This window comes from Carlito syrichta, unplaced genomic scaffold, assembly GCF_000164805.1.
Source record: "Carlito syrichta isolate Samal-C Ts95f unplaced genomic scaffold, Tarsius_syrichta-2.0.1 Scaffold314129, whole genome shotgun sequence".
NCBI lineage: Eukaryota > Metazoa > Chordata > Mammalia > Primates > Tarsiidae > Carlito > Carlito syrichta.
In genome coordinates this window covers 238686-258004 of record NW_007258225.1, presented here as the reverse complement: position 1 = coordinate 258004, position 19319 = coordinate 238686, and the positions used below count along the sequence as shown (strand labels likewise).

The following is a 19319-nucleotide window of genomic DNA, read 5'->3' as shown; positions in this document are numbered from 1 at the left end:
TAGTTCAGGCTGACTTTTGAATTGTTTATAGGTGGTCCACAGATGGAAGTTTTATGTGGTTTAGAGCCAAGTCTCTGGAGCCAGACTGCTCAGTTTCAAAACTTGCCCCACCACTCATGAGTTGTGGGACTTTGGGAAAGACCAATTTTGTTGTCTTTAAAAATGGGATAATATTAATGTCTACTTCATAGGATTATTTTGAGGATTACATGAGTAAATAGGTGTGAAGTGCATGGAATAGCATCTGACATATAGTAAGTGCTCAATAAACATTAGTACTAATACTACAGACTTGTCTCCATGACTCATGTGCTCAGTGGTGAGTGATGATTTGGATTCAAGGACTCTAGCTATGCACATTTCCCTACCCATAAAAGCATCCCTGAGGAAGACACATCTGCATGGCGCATAGACTTCATCGAACAAGGGCAGTGGGCTTCCATGCTGGCTGATTTCCCTTGCTCAGCAAAACTGCCTCCTCCCAGAGTGAGGTGCATACACTCTGGAGAATAGTCCTCACTGGAGCCCACACATTGCATGCTTACAGACTTATCAGTCTTTGTCCTGAGGATGGGATCCAGACCTCCAAGATCCACCTGGGCACTTGAGTTATCTTTATGTTGATCATGTTATCCGACATTGTCTCTGCTGTGGGCTCCCTCTGCTGGTCTATCTAGCATATATGCAAATCTGTATGGAATAACGGCTTTTAAAAATTCAGTTTTAGGTTTTTAGGAAGATTTGCACGAAAGACACATTTGAAAACTATTTTTTTTGGTATATGAGTGATATAGATCACATCTGTATTACTCTTTGATTTGCATATGAATTGGGATGTTTTTGGGTTTAAAATATTTCCCTTTGATTTTAAATGGGGGCTGCCATGACATGCTGAGAAACTTCTTCACAACAAGAGCTGATAATTATTGTTCTTGATAATAATCAAGAACTGCTTATTATTGTTTATATTTCAGTATATGGTAATAAATGCCTTAGTATCTTACTTTAGCAGCCTAAAGTAGAATGTCCATGATGGTGGGGATTTAGTTAACTTTTTTCTTTTGAGTTGGGGTCTCACTCTGTAGCCCAGCTGGAGTGCAGCAGCATATTTACTGCCCACTGCAGCTTTGATCTGTTGGGCTTAGGCGATCCTTCCACCTCAGCCTTCCAAGTAGCTGGAACTATAGGCATGCGCCACCATGCCCTACTAATTTTTTGATTTACTGTAGAGATGAGGTTTCACCAAGTAGCCCAGGCTGGTCTCAAACCGGTGAGCTCAGGCAATCCTCTCACCTCGGCCTCCCAAAGTACTGGTATTATAGTCGTGAGCCACTGTGCCCGGCCTAGTTAACTCTTAAAGTCTGCAAAGGTCATAGCCTAGACTCCCAGGACATTATAATAAGGGTCTAGTACATGTCAGAAAAGAATAACTCAAATTTATTGGGTGATTTAGTATTTACTTGGGGTTATAATTTGTCAATAAAATATGCCCCGATGTCCCTAAAATTGCACTGTAAAATAAGTCTTCTGCTTTTTGTTTTCCTTATCACTGTCTTCTTTCTTCCTTCCGTCTTTCCTTCTCTCTCTTTGCTGCTAGGATCAAATAGCATCAATAGGATAACTGCAAATATGGAAAATGGAGAAAATGAAGGAACAACTAAATTTATTGCACCTTCACCAGTAAAAAGGTCAGTACAGTCAACTGAAGAAAAATACAATTGTATGCTGTCATAGAAATTATTTTTCTTGTTGACAAGGTTAACATCTCTTTTACTCCAATAATTAATGAATACTTTTGATCCTTGTGTTCCAGTAAATATTCTCCGAGCCAATAAATAGTTTAAAATGCCAGTGAAATATAAAATGTCAGGATCTGCCTCTCTCATTTGAAGAAGACGAGCTTTTTTGTATCAGTAAGGTGGATTCACAGATTGTCTGCATTCACAGCAGCAAAGTGAAAATTCCATGGGATTTTTTAAATGGCATGAAATAATGGACTAACTTGGAGGGACTTGTGAAATAAAGTAGATGATATTCATGTTTAATGTACTGTGTTCATTACAGTGGTGCACTGAACTGTGGCCTTAGAAAGAGGGTTTGTAGCATTTAGAGACGTCAGAGCCTCAGAAGTCAGTGATTGCATATGTATGAAGACTTGTCATGGTCTTCTGCATCAATTTTTCCAGCGGCATTCCCCAGTGGAAATACCTTTTCTTAATATCTTACATGGTTTGTTTCCCTGAAAGCTCAGCCTTGTTCTCTGTGAAGACACTGTTGCAGAATCATTTTTTCCTATCTCCAATTATGTTCACGGAGCAGCATTATAAACAGACAATGAGCCACTTTTATAAGCTCACTCTTTATACAGAGGTTGCCTCACATCATGAAGAAATTCAAGCAATCAGAGATATGTGACCTGCAAAGACTTAGATCATCTACTGGATCTTTTGTTAGTAAATAATGGTGCTTTTATTGAGTGGGATTGTGACTTCCTTGAGACATATAGTTTATAATTTCTCAGCAAGATAATTGTAAGATATGGAGATTTCAGAGTTGTGGCATTTAACCAGGGTTTTGTCTACACTTTCTTTGGTTTAGTTCCAAAGCATTTACAGATTCTTTTTTTGGAATGACAAGTTCTTTATCTTTGTGTACACTTTGGTTTACCGTGTCACCCGTAGTCAGCCTCCCAGCTATTGAGAGTCAGTTTCATCTGCATGTACAGGATGTGCTTATGGTATATCCAACAGTAATCTTCCATGAAATTCAGGCCCCAGGCATTTTTAGAATGTGCAGGAGTTCAATCCCTTTTGCAACCACATTTCTGCCATTAGTACTGATACCTGAAGGGTCACCAAATTTTCTCACACAAGTTTCAGATGAGAAATAGCTTATGGATTGAATGTAATTAACTTGTAACCCAGGATTTCATTTTTCTTTAACTTCTGTCTACTCTCTCAGTTACTTTTTCATCTCCCTATTTCTTTTTTGAGTTGGAGTCTCACTCTGTCGCCCAGACTGGAGTGCAGTGGCCGCTCCTGGCCACTGCAGCCTCGACCTGCTGGGCTCCGGCGTTCCTTCCACCTCAGCCTTCCAAGTAGTCGGAATTACAGGCATGCGCTACCACGCCCGGCTAATTTTTTGATTTACTGTAGAGATGAGTCTTGCTGCCCAGGCGGGTCTCGAACCCGCGGGCTCAGGCAATCCACTCACCTCAGTCTCCCAAAGGCGCGGGATTACAGGCTGAGCCACCGAGCCCGATTTTCTCCCTATTTCTTTTCTCAGTCTCTTGGTTTTCTTCTCCTCGCTTTTTCTTTCTGATTTATTGAACACACACTTTCTACTGTTATATTAAATATCTACCACATTTCTTCTCCTCATTCTGAAAGCTATTACTTTGGGAATTGGATCTAAAGAAGTTTCTAACCTTTATGAAAACAGTATATTTTTCATATATAAAACCTGCCTTCTATCTACTAATATTATGAGTTGTATACCTTTGTCAGATACATAATTTTATTGACTTACATTAATTCCTGCATGTATATAGTATGGAAGGGTGCAAGTTTCTTTTCTTCTTTCTTTCTTTCTTTCTTTCTTTCTTTCTTTCTTTCTTTCTTTCTTTCTTTCTTTCTTTCTTTCTTTTTCTTCCTCTCTCTCTCTCTCTCTCTCTCTCTCTTTCTTTCTTTCTTTCATGACCTTGTTGTTTTTTCTCTCTCTATGAATATTTCTGCTATAACCATATCCTAGGACAGTTATTTAGAGGATTCCTCAAAAAGCCAGGCTTAACAGTAGACTGAATTAAGTAGCTCTACCTTTATCTGAAGCTAAGACTCCTGAGGACGTGAGAGGTGACACACCTTCTCCCCTACTGGTGCCTGAAAGCTTCTGACGAGCCCCTTCTTCTGTGTCTTTCCATGTGTTTCTAAAACAATTTATTGGGATTGAATGACAACTCAGTTATATTTACATTCTTGGGGCAGAAAGATGATACTAGGTCAGGAAATAGCATTTGAAAGTCATTCTGATTTGTAGGATTTAGCCAAGATATGGCGGAAGCTGGGGAAAGGTCAGTTTGGGTAGCTTGAACCTGCCTGGAGCTGACCTATCTGCATGGATTCAGACCCACGTCCAGAGCCAGAGGGTCTCTGACCACTGTTGTAAAAAGGAGCTAGCCTTAAGAGCCTGAGTACCCCAGGTTTCCTTCTTCCTTTCTTCTTTTCTTGGGTCAGAGGTGACCCTTGCCTCCTGTCCTGCAGGTAGCATCCTGAAAGTTTCTTAACAATTGATGAACTTGGCTTCTGTTGACTTAAAGCAGTAGAAGGAGGGAGGGAGGGAGGAGAGAGAGAGAGAGAGAGAGAGAGAGAGAGAGAGAGAGAGAGAGAGAGAGAGAGAGAGAAAGACTAAAATGTACTTGCTAGAGACATATTTTTTCTAGGCAACCTCTTCATGTTCTTTTTGGAATCACAGGTATATACAAGCAAATAAATACATATTTTATTAGCACTTGTTAAATAGTTTTACTTAAGTATGTGAGTTTACTTCTATTTTCTAGTTAATTGATTTTTCATATCTTTTTATTCTTTAATTAAAGCTTTAAGAAAGCAAAGAATGAAAACAGCCCTGATACCCAAAGAAGCAAATCTCATGCACTGTGGGAAGAAAATGGCCCCCAGAGGTAAAGGGAATCATTGTTCTTAAAACAGAGAGCAGTAGAAAGGGGGTAAGTTCTTGCAGCTCACTGAATAAAGGAACCTGGCCGTGGGGTGACTGATCACAGCCCGCGGTGGATGAGGCAGGCCGATTTCTAAACCAGTGTGACTAGGGAAACTTCTGAAATGGAAAGCAACAACAGTGTGTTTCTTAATGTGAAACTTTTTCTTGGAAAGACAAAAATAAAAAGAAGTGTAAGAAAGGTCATTATACTGGTTTAGAGTAAGATAATGTATTATTTCTGAAACTTCTAAATGACACAGTAATGATAATCTCTCCCATTTTATAGTTCTTGTAAAAGCATTCGTCAAAAACCGTAGATTATAAAAAGTGATTCTAGAACATCTTTAGTCCTAAATACATGGTTATATTTAGTTTTTTTCTATTTGTAGCAACCAAACCAGTGCCAGACCTGCATTATAACTTACTGGCTATGTAGTTATGGTGGCTTCAGATATGATTACCCAGGAGTTTCAATTCTAACTCTGCTGCTTCCCAGCTACTTTAATTGGACCACTTAATTAAATATTCTGTATTTCCATTTTTTTCTGTTTAATGGGTCTAACAATTGTGCCTCAGTGCTGAAGGTTGATATGAAAATTAGCTGAGGTAATGAATATAGCCTTTAGCTCAGTCAGTGCTTAGCAAGCAGTAGAGTAGGTTCATCCTAAATGTGTTGTTATTGTCAGCATGTGTGTGTGTTCCTTTTTTATTATTGAAGGCAAGTGAGGCAGAGCCATTCCTGCAATATAATGATTTTTATGATTTGATTTGCTAGATCTTACCTCTCTTTCCTTTCCTTTCCTTTCCTTTCCTTTCCTTTCCTTTCCTTTCCTTTCCTTTCCTTTCCTTTCCTTTCCTTTCCTTTCCTTTCCTTTCCTTTCAATAAGCAAAGAGAACCCTGGGTCCATGGTGCATATGCCCCTGGAAGCAGCAGGTGTACTGTTACAAATGAGTCTCTAGATCTGAGGTGTAGGGTGTTTGCTCCTCCGGGCCCCCTGTGGGCTCAGGTTGACCATTCCTGTCTTACTCTAGTGGACTCTACAACTCCCCCAGTGACCGCACTAAGTCACCAAAGTTTCCCTACACACGTCGCCGAAACCCCTCCTGTGGAAGTGACAATGATTCTATACAACCCATGAGGAGAAGGTAAGTAGAACACAGCCCCTCTGTAGTTTTCAACAGAAGCCTTGGGTCCCAGGCACTTCTTTATAACAGGGAATTCTTATAATATCATTCTCCTCCAGATAACAGATAGCTTATTCTTTTTGAGATAAACTCAGCTAGGTTTCCTAAAGCATATATCTTAAAACACCAGGATTTTAGAGAATAATTTCATAAAATGTTGACAGGAACTTGCATTCCGTCTTTTAATTAAGACTAATAAGTTAACATGTGTGTATATATGGTGAATAATATATACTAAAATATGAATTATAGTATGCATAATATGTAATATAAATTGTTTATATTAATATATACAATATTTTTACCTGGGAAGACAGAACTGCACTTAAAGATAAGCCTTCTTAGCTGAAAGAATCCTTTCAAAGCACAGAGAAAATGAGTCCTGTTACATTTTACCTAGCAAGTCAGATGTGTGTGGGGATTATATTTGTATACGTATGCTTACTTTTTAAAAGTCATTATCTGGAAATTTTGGACTTTCTCTACAAAGCAGGGTGGGCAATGTGACAGGTGCAAAAAAAAGTAGACCTAGAAATGACTTATCAGTGAAATTCATTTTACTTTTATGTGATAGGGACTATGTTTTACTTTGGACACCCACATAATAGGTATTGTATACATGACTTTTATGATTACAAGAAGGTCAGGTCATGATGTCAGATAACCATCAACACTCTTTTTATATACACTGTGGGTTTGGAAGCAGAGCCCTTTTCTCTCCTATGCCATATTCACTTGTGGTCCTTTCTTATTTGATCCCTTTTACTTCTGTCAGTTTCCCAGACTCTTGTCCCCAGCTTTCTAAAACCAGGTCTCACTTCATCAACTCTCTTGATGGTTGAGAGGAGAAAGGTCTACATTTCACAATCGCCTTGTAGGACTGAGGTTGGAGCGCTAGATCATCAGGGCCAACAGCGATTAGAATAATTAGTAATAGTTGGCATTTGTTTGGTATTGACCATGCTCCAAGTACTAAACAAAGTGCTTGCAACATACTGTCTAATTTGATCCTGATAATAATGCTATGGGGATGGACGTTTATATCATTCAGTCATGAGGCATTTCTAGGGGAGAGGGATTATGTTGGTACATATGAATGGGATTGAAGGCACAAAAGGCATACAGTGGTGTAAGCCAGAGATTTGGTTGCATTACTGCCCCTGGACTGGAGAAATAAAGGAAAGAAGGGGATGCTACCCAGAGATCAGAAGCTACTTTCACCTTTGAGCTGTCCTCCTGAGCCTGTGCTTGCTGCTGATGTTGCTGTAGGAACCACCATGGATGCTAAGCAGGAACTGCTCTTCCTGTCACTGACTGGAGGTACCAGTACTGTAGCTAAAGCCATGGATCCCCCACTTGTCAGGAGTGCAAAAGTTGATGCCACAGGTGCTATGAGAAGCAGAATCACTTTCTCCTTTTTCCTGCCTTCAGATCTTACTGGATTGCCTCTCCAACTGGAACCCAGAAGGCAAGGGAGTCTGGGAAAATATAATTTCCTGGCTTCTCATCTTGGCAGCAAAGGGGAGATTATAGATGAGTTATTAGGGGTTGAGTACCAATGCAAAGAACCTAGCCCAGCACCATTGTCTCACTTTGACAGTTGAGAAAATTGGGGCTTGGAGAGATGACAAGAGATGTCACAGAGGAAAGATGTCCTCTGTGGCATATCTGGGATTAGAATCTTGGTCTGTACATCTGAAAAAGGTAGAAATAATAAACCTCAGTTAAACGAGGTTCTACCACAGCTGTTACTGAGCTTTCTCCTTGGAAACACCAAGGATTGGTTCAACTGGGACAGAACTTAAAACCAAAGTAGCACCATTGTGATATATGTTAAAGTGCATTTGTATATGTATGTATTAAGAGGATGTGAGTGGTGGGAATAACTTGATATATTAAGAATTTAGCATGTAGTATTATTGTTAGATCGAGTTTTATCATTTTTATTCTTGACAGTGCAATTTGTCAACACCTTATAAAAAATGTAGTGTGGATAATTGTTAATATATTTGAAAATGGACTTAATCAAGTTTTGCTAAAATATGCATACAAACTAATCACTTGAAGTAGCTTGGAGCATCTATATTGCCGATTCTAGACTTGACTTCTACACTGAGGTACATTTTTTTTGTTGTTGACTTCTTGTGAAACACAGAAGCATGGATACAGGACCCTTTTATTGCCATAGTCCAGGAGAAAGATGTATTTTAATTTACTGGGTAGAGAATCTTTTTGCCTGAGCAGCCATAGAGTCTTTTGTCTGGTTCTGTCACTTATTGGGTATCTGTGTTTTGAGGTGATGAGTCATTGCTACATGTTGGCATGGAAGAACTGAAGCATATTCTATGTCCCCTTCCCCCACAGTAAGTGCCCTATAAATGTCCCTATCCTTGTCAGTCTTGTTTTATCTTTACACACATTTACCTTGCCCCTGGGCACAAATCCCTACATCACTGGATTAACTCTGACATTTAAAACTGAGATTTGTCATCAGTGTGGAAGAATCTCAAGGACTTAAATTTAATAATAGGAAATTCTATTTTGCTTTGGATGCCAGGATAACAAGTGTTGCAATCGATGTCAAAATGTCCAATTTTGTCAGTTGTCATGAGATGGACACAAGGTATCAAATGCCAACTGAGTCTAGAATGGTGATACTGAACCTTTTTGGGTAACTGTACCCTCAGATTTTGATGAAATGTTTGATTTATTCTCTAAAGAGAAAAGGTACTTATTTAAGTACACATAAACATTTTCATATACTTTTCGAGGTTTGTGAAGGCCCTGAAGCTTGCTTGTTTAAATATTTCTGTTCTATAAAAAGAAAGCATGTTTTCTGTTCGTACAATATATTTTCACTCCTCAGCTTCCATATATAAACTCAACAATGTTTGAGTGCCTAATGTATGCCAGGCTGTGTGCTAAGCACCAGTAGACATAGTCCCTGTTCTTGGGAGCTTACAGGCACAAATATATGTGCAATTATGAATTTGATGTATTATATGAGTGAGTTATGTGGTGCTTGGGAGAATTTAAAAAAAAAAAACACCTTTTTATTGAAACCTAGCATGCATACAAAAAGTACTCATCATAAATGTAACTCCTTGATAGATTTTTGCTAACCAAACACCTGTGTGACCAGCAATTTTAGGAGAAGTTTGCTGAATCGCTGAGCCAAGGAGGTTGGGAGGAAGGATTCCCTGAGGTTGGATGCTTGAACTGGGATCTGAGATAAAAGTAGACAAAAAAGAATAGAAAGATCACCCTATGTAGTGGAGCTAGCATATGCAAAAGAATTGGAATGGAAGGGAGTAGGGAACATTCATGAAAAAGGATAAAAGGCCAGGGTTGCTAAAGCTCTGAGAGTGAACAGAAGTATGTTAGAGGTAAGCCAAGGAAGAAAGATAGGACTGGACCTATCTTGGCTTTGTTCAGGATTTTGGTGCTTAGCCGGTAGTGGAGTAGTGTGATCAGAGATGATCCTTACTGTCCTTTGGAGAAATGGTGAAAGAAGGTAGTCGCAGAAATGGAAAGACCAGGCAGCAGGCTATTGGATGAGTCCTCGCAGTAGAGAATAGGAGCTTGGACCAAGGTGGTGTTGTAGACATAGAATGAAGTAGATGCCTTTGAGAGCTAGTAGGAGGTAAAATCAGTAGATTGGAAGGGTCTATTTGAGGGGTTGGAGGTGAGGCAGAAGTTAAGAATGAAACCCAGGCTTGTACAGTTTTATGAACCAAGTTGTAATTTATGGACGTCTGTAAGTATTACAGACTTGAAAGGACAACTGTGAATTTAGTTTCTGATATGTTGAATTTATGGCACTTCTGAGAAGTCAAGGTTGCAGTGAGCTGTGATCATGCAACTGCATTCCAGCCTGGGCAACAGAGTAAGACCCTGACTCAAAAACAAAACAAGTAAGTAAAATCTGTAATTTTTATCTTTAGAAAAATGAAAAATATCAATGAATTGCCATAAAAAGTTAAGAATCAATGATTTTAAGTTAGTGTGATACTAACAAACAAAATTTCTGGAAAGACATGCAGAGCTCACATGGTTTTTGGATAAAAGTCAATAGTTAGATTAGCTGTTTGAACTAAAATTTAAGTTTCTTAAAGATAATAATTTAAATATATAATAAAGATGAGACCATAGAGGTAGATAGTTTAGATAAAATACAAAGACAAAGCCAGTGACAGTCCTGTAAGAACCTCCAGCATTAATGGCTCAGTTGAAGAGGATTTACTGGTAAAGGAGATGGAGAAATTGTGGAAAATATCAAAAGAGTAAAAATTTACTTACCAAGTGGCTCCTTTTTCTTTTCATTCCCAGAATGTTAGAAGCCAGGCTTTTATCTCCCAGTTATGAGATAAGAGAATCCCACTGTAAGAAACAGATAGGGACCAGATAAAAGGACCTATGTATACTGGCTTTCAAAGCATCCTCCAGTGAAATGGTTGAGGCCCCTACCCACATTATTTTGCCCCACGTTACAGGGAAGCCATGAGTTAATGTGCTCTGCACCATCCGAGGGCTCCAGTCTTTTTAGGGCCCAGTGCTCTAATATGAAGCAGGAGTTATGATTACTTGGATTTGAAGATAGCTTATGTTTGGAAAGACAGAAACTAAATTAAATAAGTGGGATGCAGGGTAGGGTGGAAGGGAACTCACAGGAAGTAGACAATATAAGACACAAAGAAAAATTTCTAAAAACTATAATTATTGCCTGGGTACAGTGGTACATACCAGTAATTCTAGCACTTTGGGAGGCCAAGATGGGAGGATCACTTGAGCCCAGAGTTCAAGACCAGCCTAGACAACATAGCAGGGCCTTGTCTCTACAAAAAAATTCTAAAATTAGCCAGTCTACATGCCTGTAGTCCCAACTTCTTGGGAGGCTGAAGTCAACCAAAAGGTCAAGATTGCAGTGAGCAGTGATCATGCAACTGCATTCCAGCCTAGGCAACAGAGTGAGACCCTGATTCAAAACAAAACAAACAAACAAAATCTGTAATTATTATCTGTAGAAAAAATGAAAAATATTAGGGGATTGCCATAAAAAGTTAAGAATCAATGACTTTAAATTAGTGTGATAGAATTTAAAAGAATCAGTAGATGGTTGGAAGATAGAGTTAAGGTACTCTTCCCAAAAAGTAGATACAGAAAAACCAAAATAACACTAATATATGGAATTAAAGATAATAAAATTATCAAATGTGTATATCAAACATTTAACTAAGGAAACTTCTAAGAGAAAAAGAACACAGAAAATGTGGGAGAGGAAACTGTTAAAGAAATAGTGCAATTGTACCCCGCATCTTTAAAATAAAAAAAGGAAATTTAAAAAAAAGAAATACTGCAAGAAAATATTCTAGAACTGAAGGATGTGACTTTATAGAGAAGTGTTTGACTTAATGGATTGAAACGTTTTATCCATTGCAAGATCCATTATCATTAAGTTTCAAAACATTATGCATTAAAAGAGAAGTTTAAAGACATGGAGTGAGTAAGGGGATATGGGAGAGGAAAAAATATCTGTGCACAAATGGTGATAAATCTGAATGACACTGGGTTGCTTAACAGTAGTATCAGAGAAAGGCAAAAAACCATTGTCTTCAAGATTCTGAAAGATTATTTTCAGTTTAGGATTCTTTGCCCAGATAGACTCTATTTGTATGTATAGAATAAGGATATTTTCAGAAAATTTAAATCTCCAAAAATGTACCTGCCATGCAAATTTTCTCTGTTAACAATGGAGAGATATGCTCTACCAAAACCAAGACAAGAAGCCATAAGACCTGGAAATATGGAATCCATTATACAAAAAAGCAGAAGGAATTCCCCGGATCATGTTGAAGGAAGTTAATCAGAACTACAACTGTGTAGCAGTATTAGAGGGTGAGCAGTCCAGATATGCTCTGGAGGGCAGAGGGCTTCAGGAGGGGTGTAGCTGGAACTTGCAGATGACTTGAGTGTCAGTACATAGGAGGAATTTTGCAGTTCTCTCAGAGTTTGAATGAAGAATTAGTGATAAGCAAAAGAACACTAAGCAAGTAATATGTTTGTAGAAAACTAGGCAGTTATCCTCTCAGAAAATTAAAAACCTATGCACGAATGGAATTGTATTCCTAGAACACTACTTAGGTTATCTGTGAACAATATTTATATAATTGTGTTTCAGTGAAATAGTTTCCAAAGAATGTGATATAAGGATAGGGACCACATAATTGGTGTCATGTTATTTGATATAGGTATACTGGGGTAAACGTAATGTAAGAGAATGTAGGCCGTTAGGGTGGCATTAAAGAACTATGTCCACCCCAATCAGAGTGTGAAGACACGAGATGATGGAAAGTAAGGAAAGGCGCATGGAGCACAGACAGGGGGTAAAGAAGTCTGTCTCTGAAGGGAAGAGGAGAGACTCGGCAGTTGATGAGGAGTGGTGTGGAGTTCAGTAGGAAAGACTTGACAGTGTTAGTAGCTTCTAAAGAGAGTTTGTCAGAAGAACAGATTGAATATATGAGAGGGGACCAAAAAAACTCCCAGAATTATTTTTTGGAGGGTGGGCCCCTTGTGGTACAGCCTTCCCCCACTAGGTAAGTGTTCTAGGAACACATTGGCATCAGTGTTCCGGTAAGTGAGAGTCTGCTTTTGGCTTTAGTGAGGTTTTTGTTTTGTTTCTTTTAGATTCTTTCATTGCGTTTGCCCATTTCATAATGGGTAATTTATGAGGGCACCTGCTTACACAGCACTGAGTGTTCAGCAGTTTTTTTTTTTTTGAGTTGGAGTCTCACTTTGTCGCCCAGACCGGAGTGCCATGGCTGCTCCCAGTCACCGCAACCTCGCCTGCTGGGCTCCGGCGATCCTTCTGCCTCAGCCTTCCGAGTAGCCGGAATGACAGGCATGCGCTACCACGCCCGGCTGATTTTTTGATTTATTGTAGAGATGAGGTCTCGCTGCCAAGGTGGGTCTCGAACCCGCGGGCTCAGGCAATCCACTCACCTCAGCCTCCCAAAGGCGCGGGATTACAGGCTGAGCCACCGAGCCAGTTTTTGACCAATAAATGGTATGACCCTCTTGCCCTATCCTCCCTGTTGATCCGATTTTGCCTCAAACCACTTTGTTGTTTTTGTTTGTTTCCCTGGATTAAAAATGTCTTCAAAGGGAAACATTTTACCGATGTGGAAGTGATGAAACAAAAAAATGGCAGAAGCCCTAAATGGAATCAAAATTGACAAGTTAAAAAACTGTTTTGAGCAGTGGAAAAAGTGTCTCAGTAGCTGTATTGCATCAAACGGAGAGTACTTTGAAGGTGACTGAAGTTTAAACATGTAAGAATAAATGCACAATTTTTAATACATTCCATTTTGGGGGTGCTGCTCCCTGGTATATGAAAATTGAGGGACAGTTAATGGAAGTCATTGAAGTGACACGAGCTGATGGGACACACATGGTACAGATGGAGGGACTGACCTTGGTTGTGAGGATAGCTCCATAAATAACAGAGAAGGAGATGGGGTTAAGTTCTTATTTTTGGTAGCAGGAAGATGCAAGAGTTCCATCTAATGGTTACTTTTTCCTTTGGAAGGAGAAAACAAAGTCATATGCTGAAACAGAGGTGCTGTGGGTCAACGGGCTGTAGGATGGTATTTGAAACTACTTTGTAGAAACAGAGTTCTTAGGTTAGAAAGGTGGTGGGATTGCTGACCATGTTGTGGCCGCCCTTGTGGTTTGTGAACATGGATTTGTAGTGTAACAATTATGCCCTTTTTGTGTGACTCCTTCCAGCACTGCTTAGCCAGCTCTTTAGGGCCGGCCCAGAGAACCTGCATAGTGGGATTTACCATGCCTGGGATTTTACCAGAAACGTGGACCGAAAAACAGAGAGTAGGGGTATTGAGTACTGGTGTGCAGGTTATTGAAATAAGACTAGATCTATCACAGAAACAAAGAACTGAGTACCACATGTTCTCACTCATAAGTGGACCCTGAACAATTGTCATAATACTATAGGAAAGGGATTGGCAGTAATGGGAAACTGTCAGGGGAGGGGGCAGGGGGGCACACTTCATCATTAAGGGTACCTGGGCCAGGCCCATTGGCTCAAGCCTGTAATCCCAGCACTTTGGGAGGCTGAGGCAAGAGCCTCAGGTTCGAGACCAGTCTGGGCAACATGGTAAGACTTCATCTCTACAATAAATAAACTGATTAACTGGGTATGGTAGCACGCGCCTGTATTTCCGGCTATTTGGAAAGCTGAGGCAGAAGGATTGCTGGAGCCCAGCATGTCGACACTGGGGTGACCATGAGGTGCCACTCAATCCAGCCTAGGTGATGGAGTGAGACTCTGACTCCAAAAAAAAAGGGGTATCTGGTCTCAAACCAGGTGATAGGACCAAAGTGAGGCCTAAACTTTACCTGTACAATGCCCATTTGTATACCTAACCCTGAATTGTACCCCACATCTTTGAAATTAAAATTAAAAAAAAAGAAATAACAGACCACGAAGTCTAAGGTGAATATGGAAGGCAGTGAAGAGAGATGAAGAACTAGTGGAAAGTAGCCAGGTCAATGGACGGTCCTATTGGGGTCAAAGAAAGGACTGAATGGAAATAGTTGAGTAGGCAGTGACAATAACAGCTCTCCTTTATTGAGTGCTAACAATGGCCCAGGTCCTACTCTATGCATTTTAAATGTATTTATTCATTTTATCCTTTAAGGGACTCTTTAAAGGGGATTCTATTAAAAGTGAGGGCCGGGCTCGGTGGCTCAGCCTGTAATCCCGCACCTTTGGGAGGCTGATGTGAGTGGATTGCCTGAGCCTGCGGGTTCGAGGCCTGCCTGGGCAGTGAGAGTTCATCTCTACGATAAAATCAAAAAATTAGCCAGGCGTGGTAGTGCACGCCTGTAATTCCGACTGCTCAGAAGGCTGAGGCAGAAGGATCGCCGGAGCCCAGCAGGTTGAGGCTGCGGTGGCTGGGAGCAGCCACTGCACTCCAGTCTGGGCAACAGAGCGAGACTCCAACTCAAAAAAATAAAATAAAATAAATAAATAAATAAAAGCGAGGCGCTGAGTAGAAGAGTAATTTGTTTAAATCACACAACTTATCGGTGGAGGAGACAGGATTCACATTCAGATTGGCTCCAGAGGTGGCACTTTTTAACCAGGATACCCCATTGAAGTTGTTTGAAGGAAAATTGGAAGTGGTCAACAGGTCAGTAGCATGGAGAGGAGGTTGTGGTCAGAGAGCAAGGTGTTGGGAGGTGGTCACAAATAATAAAGTCCAAGGTGGGACCATGAAGTAGATTGCTGAGTTTTTAGTGGAGGAGATTATTAGAGAAGAGATAAAGGGAGTTTGAGACCAGGATGATAGAGAGGGCATCAGAGTAAGAACTGATGTCAGTTAGATTATGGCAGAAATTGACTTGGAGGATTGCAGACCTGAAACTACCAATGAACCCCATCACTGGATGAATGGAATTCAGACTGTTTGCACCCCCTACTAGTTTGAGGCCAGGTGATATTATGTTTTATTTCTGGAACCAATTGTACATAGGGTTGGGAATATATTTTTGACTTAATTGTTTGATGAATGAATCCATATGTGGTAGGTATATATTAACTGAAGTGATACTCATTTTGGCATGCTTTCCTTAGATAATTGGTAATTCTTTTTTCTTTAATGTCTTGATTTTTTTTTTGTAGGAAAGCCCATAACAGTGGTGAAGATTCAGATCTAAAGCAAAGGAGGAGGTAAAGAAACAAAATGGAGGCAGAATCAGAGAGGGAGGAAGGTTTAACAGATTAGCAGTACTCAGAGTTGAGGCAAGAGTGGGGCAAATTTTTTTGTGCTTTTAAAAGCCTATTTTGGCCGGACTCAGTGACTCAGCCTGTAATCCTGCACTTTGGGGGGCTGAGGTGAGTGGATTACCTGAGCCCGTGGGATCGAGACCCTCCTGGGCAACTTGGCGAGACCTCATCTCTACAATAAATCAAAAAATTAGCCGGGCGTGGTAGCACATGCCTGTAGTTCCAGGTACTTGGAAGGCTGAGGCGGAAGGACACTGGAGCCCAGCAGGTCGAGGCTGTGGTGGCCGGGAGCAGCCACTGCACTCCAGTCTGGGTGACAGAGTAAGACTCTAACTCAAAAAAAAGAAAAAAGAAAGCCTATTTTGGCTTCAACTAGTTCTCAGTCTTCCATTCTGTTGCATCCTTAAACATTTCACTTTTTTCTGCTCCTTTGTGTCTCAGAGGTGCTGTCTCTAGTTATCTGTTACTATATTATAAACCATTCCAAAACTTGGTGACTTAAAGCAACAACTGTATTTAGCTTGTATAATTCTGTTGGTTGAACATTTTTTTTTTTTCGAGTAGGAATCTCTCACTCTGTTACCCAGGTTGGAGTGCATTGACACACTCATAGCCACCACAACCTCTACCTTCTGGACTCTGGTGATCCTTCTACCTCAGCCCTCCAAATAGCTGGAAACACAGGCACATGCCACTATGCCCAGCTAATTTTTTTTTTCTTTTAGTTGGAGTCTCACTCTGTTGCTCAGGCTTGAGTGTAGTGGCACACTCACTGCCACTGCAACCTCAACCTGCTGAGCTCAGGCGATCCTTCTACCTCAGCCTTCCAAGTAGCTGGAACTAAAGACTGACTAATTTTTTGATTTATTATAGAGACAAGGTCTTACCATATTGTCCAGACTGGTTTCAAGCCCCTGAACTCAGGCAGTCCTCTCACCTTCACCTCCCAAAGTGCTGGGATAACAGATGTGAGCCACCACACCCAGCTTAATTTTTTTATTTATTGTAGAAACGAGGTCTCACCAAGTTATCCAGCTGGTCTCGAACCCCTGGACTCAGGCAATCCTCTTGCGTCTGCTTCCCAAAGTGCTGGGATTACAGGTGTGAGTCACCATGCCTGGCAAACAGGCAGTTGTTTAGCTAGTCTTGTTTGGTGTCTCATGAGGCTATCATCAGATGGTAACTAAGACTATGTTATTCAGAGGGACTTTCTGTCTTATGTTGGCATCTTGCCAGAATGGCTGGAGGCCTGGGACCTCTCTGCATGGTCTTTCTACATGGCTACCCTAGGCTTCTTGGTGGCTGGAAAGAAGCAGATGCTACCAGTCTTTTAAGAACTAGTTCTGGAACTGGCAGAGTATCCCTTCCACCTCGTTCCATTGGTAAAAACAAGTCACAACTGGGCAATTAAACTCTACCCCTTTCAATGTTGGGGATGAAGGTGTAGGAGAATGACAAGATCTTATGTCCATATTTCGTCCAGCACAGAGGCTTATACATTTACCGTGTCCGAGTTCTGTTGGAAGTGATTGATTTTGTGGTCCTTTCTGGAAACATGACATTGGCCTAAATCAGCTTTCATATTTCTCCTGCACTGATGTATCCCTGAGCCGTAGACACATTCAGATGTCTGAATTCTCAGACACTGACTGGGACAGAGGAGATTATGGCTCTTTATGTTTGGATTAGTGATTTTTACAAAATTAATTCTGAAGAACCAACATGAACCTTTACTGAGATTTTTCATTTGTCATAAATGTTTTGTTGTAAACTTGTTTTTATCATTTTATCTTCAGGTCACGTTCACGATGTAACACAAGCAGTGGTAGTGAGTCAGAAAATTCTAATAGAGAACACCGGAAAAAGAGAAACAGGTAATAATCTGAATGTTATAATGAACTGGCCCTTTGAAATCAGAGGCTGCTATTGGTAGTAGAAGCTATGTGTACTATGTATTCATAAGCCTGGTTTTACCATCTGTGTTTGAGAGGAATCTGGCACTATTTTGAAGCACTTGGTTTAGGAATTTTCAGCTCTTTGAATGGAATTTTCCTAACTTCACAATAAGATGGTTAAACACTTGATAATATTTTCTTGTTAAAACAAAAAACAAGGTAATTCTATACTTAGCTACAATATGTAGTGATTTTTTTTTTCTAAGACTGATGAGAAAGTGTACCATTTCTAAGGAGATTACTCCCTGAACTGCTGGGTACAGTGGCTCATGCCTGTAATACCAGCATTTTGGGAGGCTGAGGCAGGAGAATTGCTCAATCCCAGGAATTTAGACCAGCCTGTGCAACATAGTAAGACCTTGTCTACAAAAAATTAAAAATTAGTCAGACATGATAGCATGTGCCTGTATTTCCCAGCATCTCAGGAGGCTGAGGCAGAAGGATTGCCTGGGCCTAGGAGGTTGAGGCAACAGTGAGCTGTGATCATGGCACTGCACTCCAGCTTGGACCTCGGAGTGAGACCCTGACTCAAAATAAAAAAAATTACTTCCTGAACTATCTTTTAATATGGCATTACTGTGTTTTACCCAACCAAAAATGAGAGACTCATTGTTTTATAGATTTCGTAGTTTCAGGCTCATGTATATGCTAATATGTTTTTATGTTCAGGTCAGGCACACACAGATGAGTAATTGCAGTTAGTTCACATCTGTAAAACACATTTTTAAGAGCTTGTTAATAACATCATTTGACATGTAATCAGTATTAATGGTGACTTAATGCATTAATCAGTTCTCCCTAGTTCCAAAATACTATTTTGAAAACAAGTTTTCATGTGACTAATGAAAAGAGCCTCAGGTTGGGAGTTAGATTAGGTTGTCAGTTGTGCCAGTGTTTATCCCAGGGTTCTTAACTTGGGGAGTTTTGTCCTCCCTGTCCCTCCCAGAACATTTGGCAATATCCAGAGACATTTTTTATTGCTACAATTGTGTAGAGGGATTGCAACTGGCCCACAATGCTGCTAAACATCCTACAATGGACAGGACAGTCCCCAGCAACCAAGCAGTGTGTAGTACAAAAACACATCAATAGTGGCACTGTTGAGAAACCTGTTTTCATCTAATGTGGAACTCTGGCCTGGTTGCTTTGCTTTTCTAGGTCACCTTTTTCCCTTCTGTAAAGTGAGGAAGTTAGACTAGATAGTCTCCAAGGTCCTTCTTTAGTGCTTGGAGCCCTGATGCTTGGCACAAATTGAATTGGCTGCCCTCTTTGACTACAAAGCCTGTGTAATAATAGCCCAGACAGCACTGTAGGAGAGGACCGTTTTCTTAGGAAAATTTTCTATGTGGTACCTTCTTAGCGATTGGAGTTACACCAGATAGATGCGAGATCTCAATGTGTTATTGTACCTTTCTCAAGGAAATAATTTCAGTTTCTTCATCTGTAAAAACTCAAGTGTGGGAGGCAGCTCTCTCTCAGGTTATCTCTTCCTGATCCGAAATTGCTAAACAAGCAACACAAAGCAAAGCAAAAATGAAACAAAACTTTTTTCTGTTTGAAAACTATACATGGCTGAACGTGGTAGCTCACACCTGTAATCCTAGCACTTAAGGATGCCAAGGTGCAAGGATTGCTTGAGCCCAGAAGTTCGAGAA

At 40.3% G+C, this 19319-nt stretch overlaps 1 protein-coding gene across 1 annotated transcript in view; it reads left to right on the top strand.

The window, feature by feature from the left end:
* Nucleotides 1–19319, top strand: part of EPB41L4A (erythrocyte membrane protein band 4.1 like 4A) — a 159167-nt gene that overhangs the window by 106801 nt on the left and 33047 nt on the right. Inside the window, exons 12-16 of the mRNA XM_021719103.1 lie at nt 1598–1688; nt 4595–4678; nt 5749–5862; nt 15605–15652; nt 17506–17583. Of these exons, the coding sequence (XP_021574778.1) occupies nt 1598–1688; nt 4595–4678; nt 5749–5862; nt 15605–15652; nt 17506–17583 (415 nt within the window). The remainder of the gene's footprint in view (nt 1–1597; nt 1689–4594; nt 4679–5748; nt 5863–15604; nt 15653–17505; nt 17584–19319) is intronic.